Source organism: Leptodactylus fuscus, chromosome 7, assembly GCF_031893055.1.
Source record: "Leptodactylus fuscus isolate aLepFus1 chromosome 7, aLepFus1.hap2, whole genome shotgun sequence".
Classification (NCBI taxonomy): Eukaryota; Metazoa; Chordata; class Amphibia; order Anura; family Leptodactylidae; genus Leptodactylus; species Leptodactylus fuscus.
The window spans coordinates 136,763,838-136,776,087 of record NC_134271.1 but is presented as its reverse complement, the minus strand read 5'-3'; the positions used below and the strand labels follow the sequence as shown (position 1 = coordinate 136,776,087).

The 12,250-nt window shown below is 45.6% G+C and overlaps 1 protein-coding gene across 1 annotated transcript in view; it reads right to left on the bottom strand.

Annotated features, from left to right (window-relative positions):
• ZFYVE26 (zinc finger FYVE-type containing 26) overlaps nt 1–12,250 on the bottom strand; it is a 60,361-nt gene that overhangs the window by 3,833 nt on the left and 44,278 nt on the right. The window contains exons 28-40 of the mRNA XM_075283124.1: nt 10,774–10,910; nt 10,052–10,086; nt 9,749–9,876; nt 8,507–8,727; nt 7,758–7,905; nt 7,462–7,671; nt 7,057–7,275; nt 6,164–6,361; nt 4,188–4,387; nt 3,962–4,103; nt 1,932–1,991; nt 1,598–1,780; nt 291–335 (exon numbers count right to left, since the gene is read on the bottom strand). Coding sequence (XP_075139225.1) covers nt 291–335; nt 1,598–1,780; nt 1,932–1,991; nt 3,962–4,103; nt 4,188–4,387; nt 6,164–6,361; nt 7,057–7,275; nt 7,462–7,671; nt 7,758–7,905; nt 8,507–8,727; nt 9,749–9,876; nt 10,052–10,086; nt 10,774–10,910 — 1,926 coding nt within the window. The remainder of the gene's footprint in view (nt 1–290; nt 336–1,597; nt 1,781–1,931; nt 1,992–3,961; nt 4,104–4,187; nt 4,388–6,163; nt 6,362–7,056; nt 7,276–7,461; nt 7,672–7,757; nt 7,906–8,506; nt 8,728–9,748; nt 9,877–10,051; nt 10,087–10,773; nt 10,911–12,250) is intronic.

The window sequence follows — 12,250 nt, the reverse complement described above, 5'->3', positions numbered from 1 at the left end:
GGGGGGGCTAAGTGAGAGGGAACTAGTGTAGCAGCTACACAAAAAGCTAACACCAAGTAAACAAAGGCAGAGAATGCAGCAGCAACCAGAGACACCCAGAAAATCACTCCAAACATGGCTAAAGGTATATGGGTGCACTTATTAACCCAATACTAGCATTAACACACCTTTATTTATTTATTTATTTTTTTCTTAAAAAATAAAGACTTTCTGCCCCAGAAAACCCCTTTAAACTTAAAAAAAAAAACTCTCAAAATCTGCGCCCTGCTTACAGCCATCTCATCACTTACCTTGACTTCGTCATTTTTTATGCCTTTAATGAGATTAGCCAGTTCCTGAAATCAGAGAGTAAAACAAGTGAAGTGGACTATAGCAGAGTGAGTGACATTACATGGCGATAATACAACACAGAGCGACGTTTTAGTTTAGATTTGTTTTTGCATCTAGCCTTACATTTGGGATATAAAAAGGATTTATCCAGAGACTATTAATGTACTTGCCTGGTCCGAGGGATCCTGATGATGTACCAGTGTCACCACTCCGGCGTCATGTGATCGGAGGCAGCGTTCAATCCCTGCCACCCGATAACCAATTACCTGTACTATGGGGGTACTATGGGGTACTTTACTATAGTCAGCCAGCACCAATGGTACACAAGTACCTATGAGATTGAAGAAGGGGAAGGGAGTGCAAAGAGCCTAGGGAGGTGTTGAATGGGGACGAACACCGCCCAGGATCACATGACCACGGGGGTTGGTCCATCATCAGCATCCCGGGGACCAGGTTGGGAACTTACTACTCCATGGGCACCCACTTTAATGCTGCAGAAAAAGATAAATCCGGAAGTCAGAGGTCTTTATGGTGTGGATCTGACCCAAGTCCAGTTGATTTCTATGAAAGTATTGTATATACTCGAGTATAAGCCAAATTTTTCAGCATAGATTTTGGTGCTGCACCAGATTCCCCGTTAGTTAGCGATCAGGGCGACCGCACGCGTGCCATAGGCTCGCCATCACTGTGATATACAATCCGTGGGCATGTGATGGACACACAGGTGCACAACTTGTTATAGTCATTGCACAGAAAACTACGCACTGGTGTGTCCATCACGGCCACGGCACGTCCACTATATGGCCACGGAGAGATTTTTATACACTGAAAGTAATCAGAATGAATGACAGCAAGCAGAGATCTTGAAAACTGCAAGGAATTGATACAGGAAGTCTATGGGAAAGTTGTACAACTTTTTAATTGGACAAACAACATTGGTCTTTCAATACCATTATGAAAGTGACCGACCCCTTTAAGTACATTTTGAAGCAGAGTCGATAACTTTTTTTTTTTCTGACTCTGAGCTAAAATTGGAACACAAACTTCCACAGCCCCGATCAATATCATTGGATTAAAAATGAAAAGTTTTTAATTTTTTGGTAATAATTCTCTCCGAACGGCAGCACCACTGTCCATGAAGGTGAATGGGACTGTGCGGAAATGCAATACACCACCTATTCTTTTAGTCGAGGGCTAGTTAGTTTAAAACTAAACGCCTATGACTCCTCTCCGTGCGAGCAGGACATACATACAAACAGCTTCTTACTTTAGGAGAAAGGTCAGCCATTTCTTCAACGCATCTTAGCAAAATCAGATCGCAGTCCTTCTCTGCAGCGATGCCGGACTCGCTCACGCACTTGACCAGCAGCAGGATTTCGGGGTAATTCTCCTGCCTTGTTAGGTGCTTACATACTGTGCTGTATACCTTGAAGGCATCGAGCTGCAAAGCCTGGAACATAAAACAGAACAGGTACATACGAAAAAAAACTTACCCAAAGACTGCAAGAGATGGAGGACTTTCTTATTGACAATCCAACATGTCACCGCAGTGTAATGGGGAAATATCGCTCACTACTGCCATGATAGGACAGACTTCTTACCTGGATGACTCGAAAAGCTATTCCAAACCCTTCTTCTACATTTTTCCCGCCTAATATGACCTATAGAAATGAAATAAGAAAAACTTATTAGATCTTTTGGATGACCAGGGGAGCGCGAGGTGGACAGGTTCTCTCATTTCAGTCTGATTCTAGGTAGATTTTCACGATGAGTAAAATGGGATTTTTGGCTCGTATTCAATGGGGGACACAGCACCATGGGATGTCCCAAAGGGTGGGAATTACAGGGCCACGCAATCCTCAGCCACTTGAAGAAATGTACAACCCAAAATGACATCGGTAGAGACCAGAGAATGGATCTGGTGAAACTTAGAGAAGAGGGAGCTCAGGGGGAAGCAGAAACCTGACGCCAACGCCCCAGGGAGCTCCAACAGCTCTAGAAGAGAGAGTAGCCACGTGGAAGGGCAGAGCCCTAATCTTAAACTGATAGGTCCCCCAAAGCCATCAGAAGATGGAAGCTCTGGAAGTAGGACGAAGTGTCCAAAGAAAAGAAAAGATCAGTGAAGGACAATATAGACCCAAATTGCCAGAACATTGCCACATGGATGCCTGGGGACCAAGCAAAGAGATTAAGACCAAGCCCTCGATGTGGAAAGAGGAATACCACTCTAGGAAAAAACAAAAAAAGACTGTGGCGGATGGAGGACAACCTTATCCTTGTGGAGGACCAGAAAGGAACTCCGGAAATTCATTGAGTACTGTGCTGTGTGTAAACAGGGGGAGGTGAGAGCAGGGAGGCTGCTGCTGCTGATGACTCCCCAGCCTTCCCGGCTCTCACCTGCCCCCCTGTTTACACACATCACACAGTGCTCAGTGAACTTCCGGTGCTCTGTGCTGGCTAATTAGCATATCAATAAAAGCGGGCTAATTCAAAAACGGCTGAGAGGCTTACTAAACAAAAGGTATGCCCGGAATAGCCTTTCTAAAGGCTATATAAATATATGCTTAGCTAAAAATCACTAGAGCCAAAAAGATAGAATCCCTTTAAGGTCCAGCTCTGGGGCACCCAGTGATGCCCCCCTAAACCGGACCCATGCTATTTTACCCCTGGGAGAGGAACTTAAGCTGAGGGGGAACTGAGGGAGAGGCTGCCGACTGTAAGGTAATTTTCATACTCGCCTGTCTTCTATTCTTCTCATACTCACCTGTCTTCTACGCTTCTCATACTCATCTGTCTTCTACTCTACTCATAGTCCCCTGACAGGTGTCTTCAGGCACAACAGGGTCACCCACTCATTAGACCACACACGTGGGAGTGGGGTCACTGGAATAACCAGTTGCCGATGCGGCAAGTGGTGAGTGTGGACCGGGTGACCGGTGAGGTGCTCAGAAGAGCACTGTGCCTGCAGGGGGATACAACTATTGTGGCGTACATGCTGAAGACAACCCTGCACCTCAAAGAAAAATAAAAGAAAAAAAAACGTAAGACGAAAAACCTGAGTCGTCTCTGCCTCCCACGACACTAGGTTCAAACTGAATTCATGTACAGTGCTGTGGCAGGTTACAGCTTTTCTTTTCCCTAGTATCCATCTCCTAGTAGGCCAGGTCTATACCCCATGGTGCTGTGTCCCCAGTAAAATAAATGTACTAGGGTCATATAACATGTCAGGGCCATTTATTGTGTGCATACCCCCCTCCACTATCATAACTTACTGCTCTGCAGCCATTGGCTGAAAATTCACCAAACCAGACTTCCTGTTCCGTCCGCCCCTGCGCACAATACTGGTAACAAAGACCAGACTGTTTGATGTGAAGTATAGCTCCAGTCACACTCAAAAATGCAGAAGGCAAAGTTGACAAGAGTCCGGGGTTCAGATCTGGCCCATAACAACACTAGCTGTACAAATGTGAGGAGCCCTCCCAAACAATAGAGGTGATCAGCACCCCTGAAAGTATCATTTGGGGTGAAGTGTAATGGACAGTAGAATGGTGCTTCATACACACTACCGTTCACTTCAGTAAAAAAATGAAAACTGCAATGTGTGAACTAGACATGACAATTAGGAACTCACCCTGGTGGTCACATCTATCATCATGGCGCCCTGTCCAAACAGTGTGGGCGGGGGGCCGTCATACACCTGGGCAGTCTGTAAGCTCTCACATCTTTGAAGGAACTTGGTGACTTCCATCTGAAGTTCCAGAGTGTTGATGTACCTGGAAGACCATGACAAGTTGTCTTATCTGAAGGGGTCATGTCTGTAAATATATTCCAGCGAGACAAAGGCATGGAGGAATTACCTGGACACGTCAGTAGCAGACATTTTCTTCCTAAAGGTATCGAACGATTTCTTTTTGTGGCTTCGGGACACTTCCTGCAAATAGATTTTCAGATGCTCCTTGGATTTTATCAGCCATGACTGATTGTTACCCAAGTCACGGTAGTTCTTGGCTTTATGCGAGAAAAACAATATGCAGGTCATGGCTGCGCGGACGTGGTCCTGTAAGAGAAAGGATAATCCAGTCATGTAAACTGGTGCAGAAATGAAGAGCATGTTGGTCCAGATCACACTTAGAGGTCGTCCTATCCGGAATGAAGTGGAATTTTGCACCTGTCATAAAACCATAGAGCCATGGCTATAGGCCTGGACACTAGGGGGCCCTGTCCTGTGGCCCACACATGAACAATACAGCCAATCAGTGTTGAGCAGTGATGTCATGGTCAAATGGAGCCAACGCTCAGCCAATGATTGGCTGTCACACTCACGTGCGGGACACAAATGGAGACTTTCCACTCAATCCTCAGCATAATGAAAAGATTATGTATGAGCGTTATTTTATGCTGCTGCATCAGTAATAGGTCATGTTACAAAAGGGGAGTTCCCTAGTCAGAAGTAGGTGTGGCTTACAGAGAAAGGGTGTGGCTTCCGATTCACCAACATCCTTTAACCCCTTCCCGCCGATGGCATTTTTTGATTTTCGTTTTTGACTCCCCTCCTTCTAAACCCCATAACTTTTTTTTATTTCTCCGCTCCCAGAGCCATATGAGGTCTTAATTTTTGCGGGACAAATTTTTCTTCATGATGCCACCATTAATTATTCTATATAATGTACTGGGAAGCAGGGAAAAAATTCAGAATGGGATGGATTTGAAGAAAAAATGCATTTCTGCGACTTTCTTACAGGCTTCGGTTTTACGGAGTTCACTATGCAGCCAAAATGACATGTCCCCTATATTCTGTGTTTCGGTACGGTTCCAGGGATACCAAATTTATATGGTTTTATTTACATTTTGACCCCTTAAAAAAAATCCAAAACTGTGTTAAAAAATTTTTTTTTTCTAAAAGTCGCCATATTCCGACAGCCGTAACTTTTTTATACGTCAGTGTACGGGGATGCATAGGGCGTCTTTTTTTGCGGGGCCGGGTGTACTTTTTAGTTCTACCATTTTTGGGAAATGTTATTGCTTTGATCACTTTTTATTCAAATTTTTATCAGAATTAAAACAGTGAAAAAACGGCAGTTTGGCACTTTTGTCTATTTTTCCCGCTACAGCGTTTACCGAACAGGAAAAATATTTTTATAGATTTGTAGAGCGGGTGATTTCAGACGCGGGGATACCTAACCTGTATGTGTTTCAGTTTTTAACTACTTTTATATGTGTTCTAGGGAAAGGAGTGTGATTTTTAATATTTTATATTTTTTTATATTTTTTTTTACTTTTTTTTTTTTTAATTATTTAAAAAATGCAATGATCACTAATGCAATGCATTACAATGCTAATGCATTGCAAAAAATCATCCTCTCTTTTGCAGGCTGCATAGACCAGCCTGCAAAAGAGAGAATTTGCAGACAAGCCTGGGAGCTTTGTAAAGGCTCCCGGCTGTCATGGCAACGTGACGTCAGCCCTGGAGCATGCTCCAGGAGCCGGCGATCCCGGGCAAAATGGCGGCGCCCATGCGCCGCCGGGAAAATGGCGCCTTTGACCGCGGCGCGGAGGGGTTAATGCCTCCGATCGGTCCGGGGACCAATCGGAGGCATTAGAGCCGGTTGTCTACTGCTTAAAGCAGTAGACACCCGGCGGCTATGGCGGCCATCCGGCTCCCGGGCGGTCTCCATAGTTACAGACCCGACATGCGCCGTACTATTACGGCGCATGTCGGGAAGGGGTTAAAGGGCTATTCCAGTTACTCGTTATTCAGACCAATGGTGGTCCAACATCTAGCAGAATACAGGCCGCCCTCCTGGACAACTGATCGAAATGAATCTAAACTCACCTTCATGAACAGCTGGAGCTCATACATGATGTTGAAGTAGCTCTTTTGCTGGAGATGTTTGCAGGCATCGAGGAGGTAGGTGCTCCAACTCTCCAGAGACGAGTCGATAGATTCCAGCATGGTTTCCAGTGTTTGCAGCTTGCCGGTTTCATAGCTGGGCACAAAAATGCCTTCTATGAAAATATCGCCAGGGCATTCCTACAGGAAGGATCAACCAAAGTGAGCAAAATCAATAGAAGTGACACAAGACAGACATGAACGACATAAGGAACATGAGATGTAGCGCTCATTAAATGTACAGCGCCATCAAGTGGACTGGATTACAGGACTTGTCTGGTCTTATATTTTGTATGATCAGTACGTGGCCGACCCTCAGACTGATCATCTGTATGAAGCAGCTTCCAACACCCCTCTCGGAAACAGAAAGCTCCATCCGTTATCTAGTCGCCCAGCGCTCATAAAATTCAGTAGTAGAGATGAGCGAACACTGTTCGGATCAGCCGTTCCAAACAGCACACTCCCATAGAAATGAATGGAAGCACCTGACACGGCGACCGGCCGCCGGCAAAGTGTACGTGCCAGGTGCTTCCATTCATTTCTATGGGAGTGTGCTGTTTGGAACGGCTGATCCGAACAGTGTTCGCTCATCTCTATTCAGTAGGAACCAAGTGAAGGCGGCCGGCCACCATATAGAAGACGGAGCTTTCGGCCTCCAGCCCAGTATTGTTTACAGGACGGGCACAATAAGCGTCACCATACATCAGACCAGTGCAGGGACCTGGTGTTGGCCCCCTACCGATAATATATTTATGGCCTATCCAGAGGATCGACCATACAACCGGACAACCCCTTTAATATCTACCCTGGGCTGATATTTCTTCCGTATACTCCACCTTGTTCAGCAAGTGCAGTAAAGCGTCTCTCATGAGGTCGTGTCTCATATAGAACTGTATGATCCCCAGGTGGGTGCCATACGTGTGCAGGTAATACAGACACTCCTGGTAATAGGTATTATTCTGGATCTTCCCCTCGGGCATCGTCTCGTACCAAAGGCAGCTAGCTTTCAGGGTAACCTCCAGCTCTTTTAGGGTGGCAAAATATTCATCATCTTTCTGCAAGAAAAAGAATTTACATGTCATGATGGACAATAGTGCATTTTAATACATTTAAAGGGAATGTCCTGTCCTCACTTGAATATTACTCATAGGTCAGAGTTTCCATTCATTTGCAGCAATTTGACAATGATCCCCTATCCATATCTGTGGGTATTTGGTGGCACTATACACGATGATGCTTACCACCAGCAGGATGGGTTTGGCTACAGATTCCAAGTGCATAACAATATCTTCCAGGACCTTAGATCCAGCGTTCTTTTGGTTCCGATCTAAAGGAGCTTTAATACATCTGCTAAACTTCTCCCTGGCAGCAGGCAAATGATCAGACATCAGGCACGCCATGCCCCAGGCCTGCCATACACCACAAGGTTCCAGTCCCAACTTGGTAGACACCTAACGTGAAAGCAATGAATCAGTATATGGGGTCAAGATTATCAACTTTTACTCCAAGGCTCCTCTTAAAGGTTACCGGACTGTACCTCTATGGCTAAATCGTAGTATTCTGCTTCCAAGAGCTGATTTCTTAGCCGTACTACAGCGGTCGGTCTGACAATCTCATCCAGACAAGGGATGTCCTGGTAGGAGGCCGCAACTAAAATCTTCAGCAAATCCACCTTACTGCTGTAACTGAGACAAGAGAGAGAAAGATTTTATTATAATACTCGATAGATCAGATCCTGGCTAATCTGCTGATGGGGGAAGGGAAGGGTTCCTGTGCCAAAATGATGGCCTATCTGTAAAATAGGCCATGACCTCATGAATGTGGGGGGGGGGGGGTGATCCAGACTCCTTGCAGATGTTGTCCTTTGCAGGATTCGAACCCAGGACTCCAGCGCTGCAAGGCTGCAGTGCTAACCACCGAGACACCGTGTTGCCCCGTTATACACTGGGATTTGAAGAGAACCAAGAGTATAATAATTTCACTTCTGGGTGTATCTGAACAAGGTTTGGACTGAAGATAGCTGGAGGGGTGACTAGACCGAACCCAAAACAAACCTTCCGAGTTTCGCCCATTCTGAAGATTGGCAGGGTGCGACACTCAGAATCTGCACATGGTTGGAGACGCCAGAGGTTACCTGGAAAAGCTGATCGGTGCAGTTTCCTACACCAACCAGATCCTGACGATATGAAGATGGCCCCGATCTAGAAAGTCCCTTTAAGTGATAATACATTCTAGTGGTATCGCTTAATAATCTGACAATCCCTTGCTCCGGGATGAGACACTTACCCGTCGCAGAGCGCGAGGTCATTACTCGCCCCCGCTTTAACAAAAATCATTTTGGCATTGAACAGCAAGTTTTTCATGATATCCAGCAGAAGGCGACTGTCCATCTCAGGGTTTGTCAGATCCTTGGACAAGACGCAGCAGCGGGCGATCAGCTGGAAGCCACATTGATCGCTTTTCGAGTGCATATTAAGGATGGCGGAGCAGAGCGATGCACTTGGGGCCTGCGGAGAAGGAAGAGGTCATGGAGATAGATCTTTTACTAGCTTACACATTATACGGTGGCTTTTACATTTCTTTGTGTCGCCTCCCAAGTTCAGCACATCACAATGATGAAACTAGGACGATGCTAATACTAGAGGGGAAGAGAACCTTCCTCCATGGGCTACATCACCCATTCCTTAAAGGGGCTGTCTCACGAACTGCAGCCCATTTCAGAAAAGCCCCTGGGACATTTATCGGACCGTCCTGGGTCCCGCAAACAGCGGGTTCTGTCACCAATCCAGCAGGTTGTTATAGGGGAAATGCAGGACAATAGATGAGAGTTCAGGATCTAAGGGGGTAAGGGCTCATTCACAAGGGGCAAGAGGGGGCGGATTCTGACGCCGAATCCACCTCAGAATCCGCCCCCTCACAATAGAGGTCTATGTAGACCGCTAGCTTCCTTTTTTCCGTGAGTGGTATGTTCTGGCTCACAAAAAAAAGAAGCGAGCTATCCTTTCTTCAGGTGGATTCTGCGGCTGATTCAGCCCCGATGTCTGCCTCGCGTCGGCACCCTCCGGACTAGGCACATTCATCCAGGCCTACTCCGGAGCGGGAAGCCGCGACAGTCGCATTTTGCTCCTATTCTGCATCAGAATCAGGACCAAAATACATGGTCCCGTGTGAACGAGGCCTAAGAGCGTCACTTACTCTCTACAACATCCATACACCATATTAGGGAATGTGAACAAAAGCTGTCTTCATGAGACAATCCCTTTAAGTAATATTCTTAAATGTTGTGCTGGGTAATGTCTCCCCATCTATAATGCACCATATGCGAGCTTGTTGGCTTTTGCACTGCAGTGAGCCCCTGCCCATTTGTAAGGATGTGGTGACTGCCTCCATTTTGATGCTCCTACCTGTACGGTGTAGTGTAGGGGTCTTAGCGAGGGGCTGTAGCTTTGTGTTATATATTACAATAACACCATTTATACCACTTCCGGGTCCTGGCCAACCCTGTCCTTAGGAATGAAGCTCACGTACCTGCTCATAATAAAACTCATTCCTCTCCACTTCATTTTCCGCTTCGTTGAGCGTCAGCAACCACTGCACCTCCGCAGCTTTGGAAAGTCGGAGGACTTCAGACAGATCCAAGCGACCACCTGCGGTTTCTGGAGTAAATAAGATTGAAACAGGTTGTGTGTAGATCGGAGAATCCCTACAAATGTCACCAACAGAGCCTGATAGATCGCATTGGGTGTCCCAGCTTTGATTTTAGACCAGCTCTGCAATGGAGTCACCAATGGCTACAGAATACTGACCCCTGCTGTCCAGAAAGAAAATTACCTTCCAGGTGCTCATTGTCATCTTCTGCTTTACGTCTAGAAAGGAATAAAAAGCCGTCAGTAATATTGTCCAATCTGGTAACAAATTCACTAAAGATGACAACAATGCAACAATGCTGCAATATCATCTTGTGACCTTCCTCTGTTATTCCTCCTGAAAATACGTGAATAAACTATTACGTGTTACCACTGCCCTTGCCAGTGAGCGGACAGCATTACCTTATATAGGGATAAACTCCATTAACCAAGTTGTCAATTTATTGATCCATTTCCAGGAGGAATAACAGAGTAGCCGGTGTCCATTTGGTTTTCAAGGAGACAATATGATCGGTGCATAAACTGTATCTACACGCTTGGCCTCAATGAATCCTAATGGGACAATATTGGATGTATAGAAGATACAAATAGATTTTCATTGAATTCTAAAGACCTCCAATCGGAGACTATGTCACAGCGACAACTGAAAACCACCAGATAAGAAGTCCGACTTTTTCGGTTTCAAAGAACGGACACTCGACAGATCTCATGATAGTCAGTGGGTTCTGTCGGGCACGGTTGAGGTTTGCTGGCCCTTCGACGGCCCATAAAGGATACAGGGGTGTAAAGGTGAACATGTATATAATGTATATACTCCAAAAGGACGCCATAGTGACACACGTGGATTATTTTGGAAATACAAGTCGATGTATTGGCACCTTTGAAGGAAGTTTACAAATGACTTACTCTGCAAAGAAATAGTTGTGACACTGATCGCACACGCGGGCTGGGTTTTCGTGGCAGCCTTCCACCGCCATCCTATTCATGGAGCAGGAGCTGCACACCAGTCTGCCACATCGCCTGCAATGGTGTCTGCGGTTGAACTACAAGAGACACAAAACATGGGGATAAGCAATGAGATTTTACTGTATGGAATTAAAGGGGTTGTCCAGGAATTGGAAATTTGTGGCCTATACTTCGGGTCTTTATGTCCTATCCTATCAGTGAGGGAATTACCGTATATACTCGAGTATAAGCCAACCCGAATATAAGCCGAGGCCCCTGCCAAGGTGCAGCCATTCTAATAATGAGGCCAGAAATTCCAAATTTCAGGAAAACCTCTTTAAAGGTATTTTCCAGTACCGAGGATGTGAAGTAGTTCCATAGGACGGCCGCTCAGGTCTTAGTAGCCACAACCACCATGTCTCCACTGTAGAGACCAAGTGGCAACGCCTGCAATCAGTGTCAAGCATTAACCCCCCTGCTTTGACCAAGGAGCCATTTTTCCAGTGGTGCGGCCATTTTGGGGTGGATTTCCAGACCCAGGAAGGAGATCCAGGGCAATGAACCATTGTCATGATAGCCAAGAGCCTGTTGAATGCTGCCAGGCTTATCATTACACTACATCTATAGGACAGTCTGCTCTATGCACAAAGTACATATGGCGGTAGAATATGGTGAATCCAAGATTTTTTTTTATTCATTTACAAATTTATTTATTTTTTTTCCAAAGGGGTTAAAACTATTAAAAAAAAAAAAAAAAAAAAAAAAAAGGAAGAAGCACAAATGCAGTTTTCCTCCAATTCCGCCCCATTCTGAATTTTTTTTCGGCTCCCCAGTACATCAGATGAAGTATTAATTAGTACCATGACTAAGTACAATTTGCCCTGCAAAACGTAAGCCCTGATACAGCTCTGTGAACAGAAAAATAAATTAATCTTTAGTCATTGAGCGTCGCTTTCGCCTTATTGGTCACATGACGAATTAACATTTTGTTACTGGCCTATGTGCTGCTCAGTTCTATTCAAGAAAATGGGGCTGAGTTGCAGTATCAAGCATAGCTTCCATGCAATAGCTTGTGCTGTCTTTGGTGAGCAGTGAAGAGCATAGATCATTAAAGGGGTTGTCTCATCACAAGGATCCTATCTATACTGCAAGCTTATGTGGATTTAAGACTTTTCCTAAATACACTGCTTAAGCAAAACTGCTTTGTTTGGTCGCTGAGACTATTCACTTCATTGTTTACACTGCGTTTCCATAACCATGGACCTGGGGATGATCTAATCTCTCCGCCCAGGACAAGTGCCGTAGCTCCCTGCTTTCAGGAGGGAGGGGGATCCGAGTACTCGGAGCAGCTTGTATGTCTGAGCTCTTTATCTCTCCAACCCAGGACAAGTGACGTAGCTCCCTGCTCTCAGGAAGGGAGGGGGAGCTGAGTGCTTGT